Source organism: Pinus tabuliformis, chromosome 4_1, assembly GCF_031772625.1.
Source record: "Pinus tabuliformis cultivar Carrire ecotype Pingquan chromosome 4_1, CPIR1, whole genome shotgun sequence".
NCBI lineage: Eukaryota > Viridiplantae > Streptophyta > Pinopsida > Pinales > Pinaceae > Pinus > Pinus tabuliformis.
The window spans coordinates 248474247-248494171 of NC_142303.1; the positions used below are offsets into that span (position 1 = coordinate 248474247).

A 19925-nucleotide genomic window follows, 5' to 3' on the forward strand; every position below is an offset into this window, starting at 1 on the left:
GCTGCACGTGTGAACCGTGGCCAACAAACCAACCTAGTCCTTATTGTCGCGGACTCCCTCTCTCTCCAACTCAACCCTCTAAATTCCTCTCTCTCTCCTTATTGAAGTCGAGCCAACCTCTTGGGAAAATCTCTCACTCAAGTGCTCAACCGAAATAATGACGTCTTTCACCTCATGATTGGGTCTATTTAATGATTTCATTAGGCCAAATCCCTAACCCTAATCTCCTAAGTGATCAATGGCTAGGACTAAATCCTAAGATCACTTGAGATCAATGGTTGAGATTATATTGCCTAAGCCACTTAAATAAAGTAATCTACGTATCATTAGACTTGGGCCTAATAGTTCTCAATAAATAATTGTTGAACTTTTCCTAAGTTAAACTTTGGAAAGAAATAAGAAAATTAATGACACCTTGCATGCTAGCAACAAGAGAGGGAAATCGAAGTATTCTCCATGCTAAGACACAAAACTTGAAGAAGACCTCCTGCAGCTACAGAAATTAACATTTGGCTCCCTTAAAAAATTCGACTTGCATAGTTTTAGCACCCCTATAGCAACTGGGGTGACCCGCGAGAACTCGGCCTCAGCTGTTACAACCTCTTCCTCAACATGACACATCCACATCCTGCTGGAACTTGGACCTTCTCAGCAGTTATTTCTCCTCTACATAACATACACTCTTCCTGCCCGCAGATCACTTCTCAATCCTCTTGGCCTGCCTGCAGATCACTCTCAGGCTTCAGCCCAATCGGGCTGGCTGCAGATCACTTCATAGCTCTCTCAGCCTACCTGCAGATCACTCTCAACCCTCTCGTCCTGCCTTCTATAACTCAGTGTGTCTCTATCTGCCTGCTACAACTTGACTTGTCAACCTATGGGCGCTTGAATATTGTATTTGCCAGTGTGGAAAAAGTCTGGAAAAAATCCCGATTTAATCCTAAAAACGCGATTTTTTGAACTAAACGATTTAATCCCCAGACTTTTTGGCGACTTTTTCACAAAGGAAAAAATCTCGATTTTTTCCTTATACTCCCGATTTAATCGGGAGTCGACCCAAAAAGTCTGCCTCCCTTCCCAGGCCGCGGATAAAGAGGCCGCAAAGGTGAAAAAAAATGTAAATTGAAGCTTCCATCCATGTATTTTCAAGTTATTGCATTGTATTGTTTGTCATACTTCTTGCGAGCATAGCAGCCTCATTTGTAATCTGTTAGTTTTGAGGTTAAGATATGTTTTTGTTTTCCAAGGAAAAACAAATCTTTATACTTCATATTTCTAGTTAGAAAGCAAAGTATACATTGGCTAAGCCTCCAGGCTTTCAGTGATCCAGACTCTAACAGCCACTGCCCCTTCAAAATATTACAAAAGTACCAAAAGGACAGGCATACAACAGTGTTCCATAGAAAGAACCCCACACCATCAAAAAGATTGTTACAGTTTTTGAATGCTTCCAGAAGAAACAACAAAGAGGAGGTCATGAAGATCAAATAGCAACAACCTGTCCAAAAAAAACAAAACCAGTGCCTCAAAAAAGAACCCATTTTTCAGACAGGAACAAAGTACCTGCGAAATCTTGTGACAACAAAGATCCTTCCTGCAATGAGAGCACGTTTTGAAAGGGAATCTTCTTTAGTGGTGAACTCCCTGTAAATGTGGGCAAAGGTTATGTATCAGAAGTGGATTTTACCTCCAAGAGTTTTTGAATAATAGATGCCAAGGCTAGGTTAGTAATCTGACATCTACTGTTTTCTCAGAAAATAAGTAGCTTGGAGTCACCAAGTGTTAATTTTCACATCTACTATGATACTCACTGTTAGTTTTCATTGGACCTACCACCTGACACCTTATTACCCAAGCAGATTACAATCCACTGAATAAATGCATGACTTATTTCTTAATACAATTAGCGGAAACAAAAATTAAAAGGGGAAGAGGATCTCAGTGACTGATTACTTGATGACTTTTAGATGACTCATGATATACATTTATTATATTTTTTGTTGATATTTTGACTCTTGAGAGTTGAGACTCAGACAGGACCCAAAATTCAGGAGTTGATTCACTATTTTGATATGTGATGTAGCATTAGACTTAATATACATATTATATATTAGCTTTCTTTACATGTTTATGTGGAAATGCATTTATTTGATGTTGTGGATACTCTAGATGTTAAAAAATAAAAAATAAAATGAATAACTTTGGGTTTTTTCAATTTTGCCGACTTTTTGCCGACTTTTTCAAAAAAATCCAGACTTTGACGAGTTTTTCAACTTTTGGGCCGTTGCCGAATTAATCCCGACTTCGACTTTTTCCACATTGGTATTTGCACCCTTTCCTCTTTCTCCTCAGTCACTCGAGCATCTCACTCATGAGAAAAGTGCTTCCTCAAAATGCAATGTGTGTCTTCATCCTCTCTTTTGGGTTCTTGTTATACTATTGAGCCAAATCTCTAATCTCCAAAGTGATAAAGGGCTAGGATTAAATCCTAACCCTCATAGATCAACGATGGAGTTTAGATCTAAGTCACTTAAATAATTAGATTATTTATTCTTAGAAACTTTAGCCCAAAAACCAACATTAATTAATAAATTATTTAATGTGCTTTTTCCCAAGTTAAAACTTAGGAAAAAAATCATAATACTTGCTCCTTTCTAACAAGTTCTTAAAGAGGACTCTCTCTTGCATGCTAGACACTTAGCCTATGCAGAAGACCTTCCGATGATACAAACATCAATACTCTTGATATGGTAGAATAGGATTTGGTTGAAATGAGCTAAGAGTTGATTGATTCGAAAGGTTATTGTTTTAACTTGTTCTCCATGGATTGGCTAGAGCAATCACTGCTTTTGATTATCAACATTGAGTCACCAAAAAATATTAGACTTAAAACCTTCATCCATGGTGATAGAGAGTCCACCCCACAGCAAATAAGCCTTAACTAAGGTATTCGAGACATTCCTAAGCCCCCAGGCTTAATAAAAAAGATTGTTTCCTCTGGGATCATGAGGACCCCCCCTTACACTTCCCACTGTTAAATTTCAACGAAACTCTGCAACTACTTAGATGAATAACTCGAATCCAAAAACTAGTCTACCCTCACCAAGATACAGAGTCTCTTAACAATTCATAAGCAATGGAATATAAACACAAATAAAAAGACATCACACAAATTGACACAGTTTATTTTTCTTAGGAAGCCCAATAGGGAAAATCTGCTTGCTTGATGTGGTATTTTATTGATTGTTCTGGAGCAATCAAATCTATTCAAAACAATGTCTCTCTTGATAAAGCGTTCTGCTTCTCACAAATCTCAGCTGATACAATAGATCTCAGCTTGCCTTGATTACTGCTTGATCTCAGCCCTCTAGCACACAACTGTTCGTCTACTGCCTCCTTGACTTGCTCTGCAAAACCTGCTCGAGATCCTGCTCCTCCTTCCTTGCGCACTTGGCAGCCCTATTCCCTTGCGCAAATCCCCTATTTCCTAATGCACTTCAGGTCCTATTTTCTAGCGCACTTTCTGCCTCCTATTCTTGAGGACCCAGCTCCTATTCACTACGCACAACTAACCTCCTAAGTTATAGCACACTTTTATTCTCTTAAAACTTAGGACGCAATCTCTTCGCTCTCCACAATCAAGGCTCCTCTCACAAACTCGTGAGCTATCTTGTCACACAAACCTTGTGCAAAAAACTATGATTTCCTGTGCCTTCATTCTCCTCTTTATAGGCCCAATTCGAGCATGCAAGGAGACCCGGTTCAAATTTAGAACTCAAGTTCTGTTTAACGAGTTAACTGAGAGTGACACTCTCTCTCTCTCCAATCAACACTAGAGTTCTTAACTCGTCCTTCCTTCAATCAAGACTGAAGACTAACTCGCTCTAACTGAACTTGTAACTGCCACCTCGTTCTTTAGTCAAATTGATGAAGACTCCACTTAACCGAAGCTCCAACTCTATGCATGCTAACTTGATGATTATTCCAGTAAACTGGAAATAACTCATCCTAACTGAAGTCTAACTCTTGAGCTTGCGCTCATACTGATAGGACAATTTGAGGTCTTCATTGGCTAAGGCACAAGCCAGAAGACCTTTACTCGCCACATTTTCATCACCCACCCCTAGTAACCCCATTAATTTTTAATAAAACGTACTTTTTTTACAAAAGCATTGTAAGAAAATTCTTCTTTCACTTTATTGGAATCCTTTGTCTGCTTCTGTCAAACAATTCTATTTATTATCTTTGTTCAGTGACAATATCCCTTGTAATTGTAACCTTTGTAAATTAAATTGAAAAATTTAGAGTTTCCCATACCATTTTTTTAAAATGTAAGATTTAAAACTAAACCATACACCTTAAATAATGCCATAAAGTTATATATAATGTGATAGTTTATATAAAGTTTTAATAACTTCATGTTATACATATTAAGTTTTATTTAATCTTAAGTTCTGTACTTTAGGATAGACTAGTAATATTAATATATATTATCCACGAACTATTTGACTATTTTTTGTTACACAGTTGCAATTTGCAGTGGCCAGAAGCAACTTTTGAATTTCACTTGTAATGTTGGTCTAGGGGAATTAGTTATGATCCTTTTGTAGCTTCCAATGTTTTACACTTGCAACCCTTAAGTTGTGCAATTGTATCTGCAATTATCATTTCTTTTTTTGAGAAAAAAATAGTTACATTTTGGAATTTGCCACCATACAAGGTCTAGAAGGCATATCAAAAGTTGCCCAAAATTTTGCCTATGGAATGATCATAAATCTGTCCTTCAGTATTTCCCTATATTATATGTCACATAAATGACTGAATCCCATTTACAAAATACATGCTTGTCAGCTTGAGACAGGTTATATACATAAAAATCCTATGCTCCACCAAGTTTCAAGGATGGGGGAGTGCGGGAGCTTGGAGACACACAAGGGGGACATGTGGGAGCACCCCAAAATTTAGGAAAATTCAAGGGGGGGAGGGGGGTATGCTGGAATCCCTAGCATAGGCGTCCCCATCTCTAAAATTATAAAATATACAAATAATAAGGATAAAATCTCAACAATACCAACTCATCCCATGCAAATTCATCATTGTGCAATCTAGTAGAAATGCTATAATCCTGCTAATCCTGAAATCCTGAAAACTATCAAGCCTGCTGAACTCAGAATGGGATATGAAATTTTAGTTTATCCATATGAATTCTGATGAGGTTGGAATCACTCTCAAACATCTCGAAACAATAATGGTAATGTTAGTTTTTTAGCAAAAGGGTAGAAAAGGCAAGATAAAGGAGAATGTCACTTTTACTTTAATATTACCATTAATTACCAAAGTCATGGACACTTCAAAGCTCTATCTCCTCTTTTTGATCTATTTTCATGGATCATTGTACAAAAAATCTAGAAGGGAATGCCCAATAGTCCCCCTTCTAAGGGAGGGGGCCACCTAGATGTTCCCCTTGTTGAAGAAAATGTAACTAGGTTCGGTATTTATACATGTAATTTTGATCTTTGTACTTGTAAAGAAAAGAAATATTATTTTTGTGAATTATAAGAATGAGTTTCTTGCTCATTCCAATGTTGCATGACTCGTCACGACATCGACTCGTATAAGACTCGGGAACGACCCTTATAAGACTCGTATAAGACTCATCAAAATACAAAAAAACTTAAAATATGGTAAATTTTAAGAACAAAAAAGAAACTAATGACAATTCCAATCCTAATAAGTTATAAAAACCATAATATATGCGATAATTCATAACATCATCTCATATCTATAAAAGTACAACATAACATATTCGATTTTTGTAAGCAAAACATTTAGATATTGAATAAGAAAAGGACTCATGATTCCATAATTAAAATAAAACGTCAGCAAGTTCAAAATTCAAATACATATGCCATAAATGATAAATGATTGTCTCATAACAATCTTGAGGCTCATCACTCATGGATGACCACGCCTAAAATAAGCCCTCATGGAGGTAGTGGTAACATTGGAAGGCTGAAGCACTTGTGAGGCAGGTGTATTTGGAGTCTCCATTTGAGATGGCAAACTAGAGAGATCCTCAGTCTCTTCATCAAGCCAACTCAAATCAAGGGCTTCCTCTTCCACAACCCAATCAGACTCTAAATCAATAGTATCCAATAAAATTGGACCTGTATCCTTTGGTCGCACTTGTTTTGTGAGCATTCGAAGGTTGTAGTAGATGAAAACCAACTTCTCCAACCTCTCATGCTCCAACCCGTTTCTCTTTTTGTTGTGGATGTGCTCAAACACTGACCAATCGTGCTCACAAGAAGAAGCATTGTAGGCTTGACTTAGAACTTTGATGGTGAATTCTTGTAATTGTGGTGCCTCAGTGCCACAATCTATCCACCAATGAGCTGTGAAAAAATAACAACAAAGGTTATCAATTTGCAATGCCAAACATATAAAAGAGAACTAGCAAAATTACAAGCTAAGTTCTAACAATTTGCACTTACAAGGCATTTTCATGACCTTGAGACATTGGTTTGAGCTGAATCCAAACATGCTAGATGCTTTCTTGTACATATCTCGTTGTATGTTGATTTTGTCCCGAATATCTTGATCCGGGAACATCTTTTCAATGCATATCATGACACCTCTCATGACCTTGGGATCTCTTTGAATGCTAGACCCCTCATTATAGAATAAGCTCGGATTGAGATATGCTCCTGTTGCAAGCAATGGTGAATGTAGTTGTCTGTCCCATCTGGAATCAACAATTTGCCATATAGGGTGATATTTAGATTCATTTCCCTTATAGAAAGTCTTGATAGCCTCTTTGGCCCTGTCCATGTGCTCATAAACATATCCCATTGCAAGTTTCTCTCCATCCATCAATCTCAAGACTTTCACAAAGGGGCTCAGTGAAGCTGACAATCTCAGTGACTTTGTCCCACAAATTATCAACAAAGACAGATGTTTTCATAGACATTGCTTTTGGTTTTGTGCTATCTTTCCAAAATACCCATTGCTGGCTACAAAACATTCTTCTCAAAACTTGGTACTCATACAAAAGGATTCGGAGGGAAAGAAAGTTTGTAAGCAAACCATATGACAGTTGGGCGACTAAGCTCACCCTGTGTGAATTCCCTCATAAGGTTCAACACCCAAGCATGATTATAAATATACTTGGTAATATGCTTGCATTCTTGCACCCACTCCAACTTCCCAATGTCCTCTATCATCAAGTCTATGCAATGGGCAGTGCATGGAGTCCAAAAAATGGTGGGATATTTGGCACAAAGCAACCTTCTAGCTGCCACATAATTTGCTGCTTTGTCCGTGATTACTTGGACAACATTTGCAACCCTAACTTCCTCCACCACATCAACCAACAATGAAAAAATTAAATGTGCATCTTTTACATTTGCAGATGCATCAATGGATTTTAGGAACATGGTTCCTTTAGGGAAAGCTAGAACAAAATTTATTATTGTTCTACCCCTCTGATTTGTCCACCCATCAGACATAATTGTACAACCTGTAAATTTCCATGAGCTTTTAATGCTCCCCGATTGTTCCTTGACACACTCAAGCTCCTCATCTAGCTCTTTCTCCCTAAGTGCATTATAAGATGGGGCTTTGTATCCAGGGCCAACACTTGCAGTGACATCCACCATGGGCTGATAAAAATAAGATTTTGCATAGTTGAATGAAAGACTATTATGGTACCAAAACCTCCTCACTGCCATATCTGCCTCCTCCCTCTTCTTTTCATTGAAACTATCCAAGGTTGGTTGAGATCCTGGAATTGTACGAGGACTAAAGAAAGAAGAGGTTATACTCTTATTTGCCACAACACTTGAAGAGGAGTTACCAATACCTGGACTTTGAAACCGTGTTTCACTTTGAGATGAAGATCTACCTATCCCAACAATCTCATCCATTCTTCTTGCCCTCTTAGAACTTGCTTCTTTAATGGATTCCAAAGCGGCTACCATTTCAGTAGTGACTTCATCAGGGCAACTTGGACAACATCCCACACCATTCCCAGGAATTCTGGCTAGGTGGTATTTCAGCCTGTTTATGCTTGCATGCTTTGTGGCATCACAATAATTTCTCTTGATATTGTGGTCATTACCGACAATGATTCGTTGACCATGTGGCCATGCCGGATCACGAGATTGTCTAAAACCCTTTGGTGGCAAGGTGACAAAATCTAGAAGAATTTTTTTTTTTGTTAATTTGCAATTTTTTTGGTTTTGTGGCTGAGTTTCTCAGCCACACAACGACCCTGTGTTTGTGAGAAACTCAACCACAGGTAGCCCAAACTTAATTTTGTTTGTTTGTTTGTTTGTTTATTCTTTGTTTAAATTTGCAAACATAAAAAAAATAATAATGAATACATGGAAAACATTCTAACTAGGTTCATGAAGCCTACCTAAAGCTTACTCTGATCCGATGAAGCCTCCTTTAGCCTCCTTTAGCCTCCAACAACTCCTTCAGGCTCCTTTAGCTTCACTCTCAACACTCACACAAATTAGCCAAACACTCAAATGACAAGTGAATGAGAAATTGAAGGGAGAGAGGGTGCTTATAAAACATTTTTTCCCGCCAATTTCCCTTTCCCTCCACCTCATCTCCAAAAAAGAAAAAAAAATCAAAATTTTGGACAATTTGTGAGTTTTCATGCCCGACGGGTCCTAGATGGGTTCGATAGGGGTCTAATGGGCTACCCGCGGGTTTGATGCGGGTAGCCAGGTCTTATGGAAAACCCGTCGAGTCCGGGTCTAAACCGCGGGTTCTATGCAAGTGACCCAACCCAGCCATAGACTCGCGGGTTTAAAACGGGTGGTGCTTCACTAACTCATTCCATAGATCTAGGAAAGTCAAAGAGTCAAAGACGTGTAAAGAGCTCTTCTTGAGCATATGTGTAATATATACAAGTCTATAAGCCCTCCAAAGACGATCACAACCCTCTTGAAGAAGGCAACAAGCTAAACGTTATATATCACAGATAAAAATGTCAAGTCGGCTCACAAAAGAAGACACAACACTTCACACTGACATGTCAGATCAAATACAGAGACATAACTACTATATATACGCAGCTGAAGTCACCACAGAAAGACAAAGAATTTAGACAAGCCTCTGTAATTTCGGATGGGTGCAAGAAGCCCAGAATCTCGGACAAGGTACAGTGGTACAGGAACCTCGGATAAGGGCAATAGTTCAACAATTCGTATGAAGGAAGACTACTATAGTTTCAGATGGGTATTGCAGTGACATCTTTGAAGTCTCGACCTAGTTAAAAGGTCACAACTATACAGTCTCGACATAGTTGCATAATTCGGTGCAAGGAGAGAATAGTTATAGTCTCGGTGACGAAGCACAGTGCAATACACGTTGGAAGAATAATCTTGTCTCGACATACACAGTCATGATGCAATCATGATCTTGGTGGTATTCCAATGAATATATCAATGGTGTAACTATGATACAATAGTGATCTCAGTGCAACCCTCATTCATATGAAGATCCCATTGTGATGTTGAAAAGCTCGATGAAGGAATAGTCATGATGCAACAAGAATGAAGATATCAGATGGCTTCAATGGTGCAGCATAATGATGACCGCAACAATGACAACAAAGAGGGTTGATGTCTTGGTCTTGGAATGGCATAATAGGTCAAGGGTCATGGTCTTGGTATTCATCAATTGGAATCTCTATAAGAAGAATTTTGTGCGGGTTTTCCTCTCCAAGAGGGAGAGGTTTTGGCCCTGGCAGAAAGCCAAAATCTTGTGTTCTTGTCTCTTTGTTTTTTGGTAACTATTTGATGAATATAAGAAGACACATTCTAATAAGAACAAGTGAAGATTATGCTAAGAAGAAAAATTAAAAGACCTCACAAATAGTTATAAGGAAGAATCTCATTAACTCCATGCCTTAGATTCTTCAACACCCCTTTTAGGGAAACGTTTTCCCATTCATTTCCTCCAAAAGGGGATGTGGGGAAGCGTATCCTTAGGCGTCTGCCTTCCCCGAAGTGTGGGAAATGTGTGGGGGGCACATATTGTGGAACATTGTAGAAATTTGAAATAATATAAAAATATCCAACACCAACCAAAGACATGCTTCACTTCACTAAGGGCGTCACATCTATAACTTCTTGGGCATCACATCTATATCTATATCTATATATATCTATATATCTATATATATATATAGATATTTATGACAAAGTAGGGTGATGACACTGTGGGGGCAACAATGTCAAGAAGTTATAGATGTGACGTCCTTAGTGAAGTGAATCATGTCTATATGTGTATATATATATATATATTAATTCCTAGGCAAATTAATTTTTTTATGACAAAGTAGGTTGACGACATTGTGGGGGCAATAATGTCAAGAAGTTACATATGTGATGCCCTTAGTGAAGTGAAGCATGTCTATATATATATATATATATATATATTACTTTTTTAATTCCTTGGCAAATTATTTTTTATGACAAAGTAGGGTGAAGACATTGTGGGGGCAACAACGTCAAGAAGTTACAAATGTGATGCCCTTAGTGAAGTGAAACATGTCTATGGTAGGTTTTGGATATTTCCCCACAAGTGACTTTATATTTTTATCCTACAAGTCACAAGTATTAGTTTTTCTTGTTTGGTGCCTCTGCTTTGATGATTGGTCATGGGTTTGTGCGACTACGACTACTACTAGGAACTGTTCTATTTTTATTTTACCATGTTTTCATTTACTTTTTCTTTTTCAGCTTGAATGCCTTCTTCCGCAATGAATCATGGAAGCTATCATGGCAGATGAGATATCATTTTTGGGATTATCTATGTACATTGTAGACTAAGTCAATCACATGAACATTGATTCCTTTTAATGTATCTTTCTCAAACCAATGTTTTACAACCCGAAATCAGATTGGACCAAGGGTCAAACTTCGACTTCGACTTCAACTTGAACTCAACCATGACTCGAACCAATCTAAATTTAATGACTTGGTTTACTCGAAAAATAAATAAAATATCAAAATCTAAATGGAAAAATATATTTTAAAAATTCCAAACCAATACAGACAAAATATGCAAAATATTCTCATGTATATACCATGTAAGGGTGAATATATCAAAATGACATTGAGTGCAATACATATTTGAAACAAAATACATAATCAATGAGGCTCTAAATGACCTCTAGAGTCCAAAAAACAATATGCTATAAACTATTGGCCTGCTTCATATCATTGATCAACATGATCAATCCTCAAACTCATCATTGCTTGTCGAAATGTTATACTTGGCATCATCATCTAGCTTTCAGTCGTAGGATTCCTTGAACTCCTTAAGGACATTTGCAATTGCGGTAATAGTATTAGTAGAAGCACAAGCTGCATGACTATGTTAGGTAGTGCCATTGCCTGCTATGTCTGGATCTACAACTATGTCACTTACTACTAGTGGATCCACATCCAAATCAATCCACCCCAAGTTATTGTCATTTGCATCAAAATCATGATCGATGCTACTCCTAAAACTCCAAATGCTCCTGAATGTTCAATGACAGAGGTGTGAGGCAAATTGAGGGTCGGTTTGGTGGGGGGTGGTCTCTTCATAAATAGGTTATATGGTTTAGGGTGAGTGAGATTATGTATTATGTTTTAATATTTAAAAAAGTGACTTGGCTTGTGACCATGGGATTGTGACAAGTCGACTTGGCTTGTCTTGGTCAAGTTGGATTGGTTCGATACCAAAGTAGCCCCTCAAATTGTTTTGAAGACCGAGTTGGTTTAGTAGGGGGTCAATTCGACACAAGTTCGAGTTTGAGTTGTTTGAGTATTAGAACATTGGATTGAATGCAACTTTATGGCAACAATGGAATCTTTTTAAGATAAGTGTTCTTTCTTAGCAATTATTTTCTGCTGCCTTGCATATTTGACTAAGTTATTCGATTTGTTGACCTTAGGGTATGGATCCGGGGTTCTGTGGATCATATTTGGATTTGCTTGTACTTGTCCAAGATTTGCTTTGAAATGGATCCCACAAGCATGAAACCTATCCCCTTTAGGATATATCACAATATTTTGTTTGTGTTGCCTCATACATTGCCTACATGGAGAACTTGCACCACCTCATATCTTGTCATCTACATAAAGAATTCACACTACCTGATGCCCTACTGTCTACATGGAGAATTCGTATTGCCTCATACCCCATTGTTTGCATGGAGAATTTGTATCACCTCATATCATCTTGTCCACATGGAGAATTTGTATTGCCTCATATCCTATCTAGGTGGAGAAGCATTCTTGTGCTTCCTCTGAGAAGAATAAATGCCCCTCGGAGTGTAGGCTCATATTAACTCTTATAGTCTTGGTAGATTAATTTATCATTTGTTAATTTGCAAGGCAACTAGACATACCAATACCCTCGTGTTGTTGAGTATATATTATTATTATCATCATCTATGTATAGCTTATAATGTTGTTATTATTAATATATTCAAGTATATATCCAAGTTATTATTGTAATTATTATGTAAGTATGTATCTAATTAAAATTTAAATATAACTTAAGTTATATATTTAAAATATTTAATATTTATATAATTTGTTATTTTTTAAAAATTATAATTATTCTTGTTGTTTCCCTATAGTAGTTGGATCCTTGCTTTTAAAAAATCTTGTATATTTATATTTGAATCCATATCTGAATCTTGATAACTTAGATATTTGATTTTGAAATGAAAAGGTGTTTACCATCTGAAGAGAACAATTGTAGGCCATGGAATTCTATTTTCCACAAATGGAAGATAATTATAGTAATTGTGACACCACTAGTGATATACCTTGCAATAGCCATATAAAGTCACAAGTATTCATAGGAAAAAGACGCATATGGTCTAAAGTACAAAAGTAATTATTAATAAGTGTAGATGAGACAATGATGATTGATTTGTAATGAAGAAGACCAACATATGTGGTACTTAAGATCCACAAATATTCTAAAGGACACAACATGGTAATTGACATCACTTCAATGACATTTATTCTTCCTACAATTTTGTGGTGTTCGTTTTCGCCACAGATCAATGTTATTTGTTCTTTGTGGTTGCTTTCCCTCTCAAAATTTCTTGTAGATAATTTCCTTCCCATGTTTGTCATGATACTTAATCATGAGTGTCTTATAGTAGATCATTGCCTTTTCATAGCCTTGTTGATCGTTGCCTTTTCGTAGCCACTCTATTTGCCTTGAGAGAAATTCCTGCACTGTGTTGTGGAATAAACCTTGAATACAAATATTTATGTGTTTTCCATAATTTTCAAACTTGTTCCCATATTTTATGACACATCTCTCTCACTTTGATTTTTATATTATTTTTAGTGTGGGTTGCCTTCGTTACTTGTGAATGATTGCCTTGTGCTAGAATCATTGGCCATGCATGTGTTAATGTATCGACAATTGTTGGCCATGCTTGTGTTAATGCTACCTTGTGCCACAATCAACTAGCAATGTGTTAAGACACAACTATAATCTAACTAGCAATTTACATATCTTAACTTTATTTATTAATGTGACATGTGACTTTATAATATTATGCTACTCTTTGTTCTAACACTAAGAAAATATCGTGGAATGACTATTAGAATGTACTAACTCTATGAATGAACTTGTTTTGAAGAGATATAGTGTGTTTGACTTGATTTGGTCATTTGTAAAGTGATACTTATGCACAAGCATTTAGATGCTTTATGTTATCAAATGTTGTTCCATGAATGTAAACTAAAGATTAAGTATGAAAAGAAATGTAGAGTGCATGTTGCTCATTGTTGAATTGTGCTCCATTGTTTGATTTATCATGTATTTAATGAGTCTATGGTAATGAAATGTCTACATCCTAAAAGGTCCATCATTTCTCTCTCATGTTGTGATGTGTTTACATGTAAAGAGGAGCCTTGACTAGTGGGTGTCCTTGTTTGTGGAGTTGGGCCCATTAGCATGTAGCTTAATAAAATAAACGATTCATTCTTCATGCATCCATAGTGGTCAATGAATGAAAGAATCTCGATTATAATATAATTTCTTCATTGATGTCAATTTAGTTTGTTACTTGAAGAATGATAACAAATTAGGTTGGGATGTTTGTATGGCAAACTATACCTTTTGATCATTAATCAACTTTTGATCATTCTCATGAATCAATTAAAGCAAGAAAATAGTTAGTTTTATTTGCTTTTCATGGTATCAATATGTTTCTTACTTCCATTGCCTCAATTGTGCAGTCACGACCTTTCGGAGTATCTCTTCTAATTGCAGGGCATGATGAGAATGGGCCTTGTTTGTAAGTACCTAACGCTCTATTTTATGTTGTGTTGCTTTGCATCTAGGCTTTATTTGGGCCCTTTTTGAAATTGGACCTTTTATAATAATATTTTGGGAGTTGTTTGTAAGTACATGACACTCTATTTTATGTTATGTGTTGCTTTGCGTCTAGGCTTTATTCGGAACTTTTTTGAAATTTGACCTTTATAGTAATATTTTGAAAATATTGTTGCTAATATATATATGTTTTTTCGGGGAAGATTACATGACTTCATCAAGATCTTATCGCTTTGTTAACTTTGTCAAAGTGATGGATTTTGATTATTTAAACTATTCCTAATTAAAATGAACATGTCTTTTTAAAATTGATCTGTTGGGTAAATATTATTAAAATGATAGATGGAATGTGATTTTGAGAATAATTATGCTTCTTGATGATGCTTTAGATGTATAGTGGTGGCAAGCGTGGCCTTTCCTATTATGGGACTATTACAATACATTGTAGTCAACTTATAAAAGGGATATCCAACATTCTCTACACTTGAAAGCACTTTAGTTGAGACATTGTGACTTCGGTGTATCCATTCTAGCAAAGATGTTTAGGACTAGTGACAAGCTTCATTTGCAAGGAATAAACTACCTGTGTAGGGCACATTGCACTTGCTTGCACTTGCAAAATGACTCACGAGGGGTGAACATGTCTTCGAATAATCTTGTTGTTGGTGGTTTGAAACACTCTACATTCCCATAGACTCAAGACTTGTTGAGACGTGAATTTTGATAAAATGAGGATTAAATCGTTTCCATATGAGACGATGGTGCATGTATAGTAGTGTTGATGATGACTCATGAGTATTAAACAAATTTGTTATATTATGATGAAACTTATTAGTGACAGACTACAACTACACTTAATGCTTTTGATTGATCCGTAAATTGCCATGAATATTCCATTGGATAGTTCATCATAATAGGATTATTAAAATAATCAGAAATCTATACTATGGAGGGTTAATTCCTTTGGATTCTAAATCTTTTATTACTGATTTTTGTTATTTATGCACACAATATATAAAATACAAAAAAAATAGAGAATAGGTAAAATATAATCACTTACAAACCACAATGAACACCAAGATATGTTCTATGAAGCCCGTTTTGGAGGAAACCCACTTGGAAGGTAAGGCTGCTCTGATTTCTTTTGTATGGAATGGAAATGGTGCAAATACAAAGGAGTAGGCACTCTCTATGGAGGTACATGAGACCTTTGGCCCATCAGTGGCTATAGAATACAAGCGTCTCTTTGTTATACTCTCTCTCTATATCCACACTCGTTGACTTTGCTCTATTATGGAACAAAAATGCACTCAAATGAAATAGAACTCCTTTTCCTCCTAATGGGGTGGTTATAACATATCTCGATAGTCAAGTAGGGGCTAAATTTGTCCCCATTCAACCCTAAACACGAGTTACAATTCAACCCATATGGAGTCTCTCTCATATGCCCCATGTGGTTACTCCCTTTTCCATGAGTAACGAGGGATGGTGTGGCATCCTTTTAAATAATGGTGGTCAATCACGAAAGGTCAACTTTTGTGAGGCATAACTTTCTCATACGAGCTCAAGTTGAGGTGATTCTTGTGTCGTTGGAAATGTATCAACGTGTAGATTATGGAATCTAGGTCCATAGTAAGTTTGGGAACATAAAGTGGTCATTTAAGGCATCAAAATGGCTCCTGAAGTTTTTCACTCGAATTTTTTAAATTGCGACCATTGGTAAGAATGAAGCTGCCAGATGATTCCTCCATATTTTCCATTGTGAGAGCGTTGAGATGGATGGAAAATAATATAATAATCCAATTTGGATAATATCGCCCCATTATGGGAGGATTTTGGTCTTCAAAAGCTTTTTATTAAATGATTTGAGGAAATTCTTCCTCTAGGTCATGCTGCCCTTGTCTTATAGTTCTAGACATCTTCTACAAAACTATATCCTCGGTCAACTTTGCATGAGCATCTGGTGCTAAATCCTCTATAGAAGGTAGTATCTTCTCCTCTTCTCGATCCAACATGGGAGGCTCGTATAGTTCCAAATTTTCCACATTCATAACTAAGTAAATGTGCATGTATGGGGGTAGATTGAGTCTATAGGTGTTATTTGTTGAAAATGGTAGTGTGGAAGGTCTTCTCTGGCTTGTGCCTTAGTAAGAGAGAGACCAAAATTTATCTTCCTTTGACCATGGACGAGTTCGTGGAGATGGATGAGTTCATGGAGATTGTAGATACATGCGTGGAGTTGGAGGAACAGTTAAGCGGACCTTCAAGTGGCAATTCGAGTTTGAAAGAGAACGAAGTTGAGAGCTTCAGTCTTGATTGAAGCTAGGACGAGTTACACAAGCAGTTCGACTTAGCTAACTAGTCAATCACAACTGTTGTTTTAAATTTGTTAATTGTCTAATTATAGCATGGATCGAATTGATAAAAGTAGGACGAAGGCACAATTGTAATGATTGTTGTATGCACAAGATTGTGTGTGATCTCCCTGCTTGTGGTGTGCGTAGCCTCGAGTATCAAGTGCACATAGATTGTGGTGCTTTGCACTACAAAATAAGAGGGCTCATGTGCATGAATTTAGGAGCCCAGTGCACCACAAAGTAGGAGAGTTTGTGCACAAGGAGAGAGGCTAATGTGCAAGGAAATAGGGTTTGTTTGTGTGCAAAAGATCAAGAGTTGTGATCAAGGTTTTTCCAGGGAAAGTCTAGGCTAAATCAATAAGAGAACAACTTTGTTCTCAAGAGACAAATTGCTTTGTATTTGATCTATTTGCTCAGTCAATAAATACCACATCAAGGAGAGGGTTTTCCTAGTTGGGTTTCCCAAGAAAAAATAATCGTGTTAATTGTGTGACTGTGTTTTTATCTTTGTGTTTTATTTCTCTACTTATCTATTGTTAAGAAATTCTGTGTCTTGGTGAAAGAATATTTAGTTTCAGATTGTTCATCATAGTAGTTGCATGATTTTGAGGAAAGAAAATTAACATTATCTCCTACCTTTTTCATGTTAAATTTCAGACTGCTCTATGCTGTTTCAATTACTTTAGCTCAATTCAATTATTCAATTAACAATATTTCATCCATAGTTAATATTTCCAATTATCAAAAGTAATTGAAGATAGAACAATAAATGCAATGACAAAGGAGACCATGAACACATCAACAAGAGACACCAGATTTTCTGTCAATGACCAGGGAAAAACCCACTACAGGGAAAACCCTTTGCAATTCTTCTTCTATTAGATTGTCATAAAATGTTCAATAGAGAGTACAATGAGCCAATACAAAATCATCCAACAAAATTAACCCAACAACATTCAGAAATATGTTCCCAGCATCATTTCAGATCAAAGACAACTTTTCCTATCTGCGGTCAACTGCGGTCAAATGTCAAAATGCAACCCTAGAGACCAACCACATGGAGGAAGAAGTATGCATGTGGTTGAGAGCTTTGAACAAGAATGAGCCTGCAAGCTTGCAGTTATAGCCGAAAATTGCCTGTGTCAAGCTTGCAGTTGAAAACCAAAACCCTAAAACACATGCGAACTTCGAACCCTGCAATCTCGAACCTGTACGAACTAATTTCCTCAACCCAACCTCAGACCTGTGTGAACCAATCAACGAAGAAGAGAAGAAGAAGATGCTTGGTGATAATGAGCTTGATGTCACTTGTATTTATAGGCTTCCAAGGGTGTCCAAGTTCCTGTTAGCGCTGATCTGACCTTTTGTGCACATGTGGGCTTTTCTTCAAAAATACACTTTCCCTTGTCCAAATTGAGTGCTTCAATAGTCAAAATTGGTCCTCTCGAAAAGAGGAATCTAGTCTCACCTCATGTCTATGATAATGGGCAAGGTCCTATTGGACACTCTCACCCCATGTCCATGACTATGGGGAAGGTCCTATTGGACATTCTCACCCCAAGTCATCTCATCAAGCAATAGGCGAGATACAACTTACCAAGCAAGGATCACAACCATCCCATGATGTAATCAATGGGCGAGATACTACTTGCTATATAAAAGGTAAGGATCACATCCATCCTATTGCCTGCTGATCTTCCCAGCAATGACCCTCAAGAGTCATGTGGTAGAACACCTGCATCATAATTAGCTTGGGTGAGATACCTGATTTACCAAAGATAAGGATCAAACACCCCCAACCTTTCTCTCAACTCGTTGGCCAGATGAGGGAGTCATGTGTAGAACACCTGCATCATAATTAGCTTGGGTGAGATACCTGATTTACCAAAGATAAGGATCAAACACCCCCAACCTTTCTCTCAACTCGTTGGCCAGACGAGGAACAATAATCCCAACAAGTGCAACTTGTGAGTATGATGCCAACTGGGGTATACTCTGCATAGACCTAGATAGGGGAGCAACATCTCCAACCCTATGGGTAATGGATAGGGGTGATACCCTATTGTCCAGAGATCCCTCAACCCTAGGAGCCCTTCATCTCAATTTCTCACCTTGGGAGCTCAGACGGGGGGGAAGAGCCGATTCAATGTTCTCATCTATCGATATATGATGGAGCCTAACGACTCCTCTCTGCACTATGTCTTGAATGAAATGATATCAGATCTCCATGTTCTTGGACATGTCTTGAAATACGAGTTTCTTTGCTAGACATATCCCACTCTTGTTGTTGCAATATATCACTGCAGTAGGCAGGATCTGCTCAAATAACTCTCGAAAGAGCTTCCTCAACCAAATTGCTTCGCAGCTAGCCATGCTAGCGGCAATGTACCCTACTCAGTGCTATGTACTTCTGCTTCTTTCTCATCCAAGATATCATGGCAGATCTAAGGCTAAAACAACATCCAAACATACTCTTTCTGTCGACAATATTTCCTGCCCACTTAGCATCAATGTATCCATGAAGTTGAACATCTCCAATAGAATTTCAGGCCAAGGGTGATATTCCCATGCGAATATCTCAAAATGTGTTTGGCAACAATTCAATGTTCATGGAGAGGCTCGGTCATTAATTGACTCAACGTGTTCACTACATAGCATATGTCCAGACGGGTGTTCACTGAAGAAGAATCACACAGCCATATAACCATATTCACAACAAATGAAACTGGCGGAAAAGGTAGAGAACCATCATGTGGTCTCTCATGCTCATGTAATTCGCTCTTATTCAAATAATTTAATAATACATTTAAATACAGGAGTAAGTGGTCTTAAGATAGTGCGTCTATGTTAGACTCACTTGGTTGAGACAATTTCTCAACTTACACACTAATTTAGGAGAGCTAGTTGGAGAGAATATCTCATCCAAACTAGACTCCTTAGTTTGAGGAATTCTCATGATTTTATTTATTTAATTTAATAATTGGATTTATTATTGATTTTTAAGAGAGTGAGGCTAACATTCCCCCCCTCAATGATAAATCCAAAACGAACAAAGAACCATCTTCCAAGTTGTCAGGTTGATCCTCAAAAAACATTTGCCTGAAAAACCACCAAAGCTGGATGTTGAAGAAACTCAAATTTGAAGAGAACATGAGTCAGCGACATGACTGATTCATCTCTGAATGTCGCTTG

The 19925-nt window shown here is 37.2% G+C and overlaps 1 protein-coding gene across 1 annotated transcript in view; it reads left to right on the forward strand.

Moving 5' to 3' along the window:
• LOC149175203 (proteasome subunit alpha type-5) overlaps nucleotides 1-19925 on the forward strand; it is a 67295-nt gene that overhangs the window by 39045 nt on the left and 8325 nt on the right. Inside the window, exon 6 of the mRNA XM_089419544.1 lies at nucleotides 14280-14338. Coding sequence (XP_089275670.1) covers nucleotides 14280-14338 — 59 coding nt within the window. The remainder of the gene's footprint in view (nucleotides 1-14279; nucleotides 14339-19925) is intronic.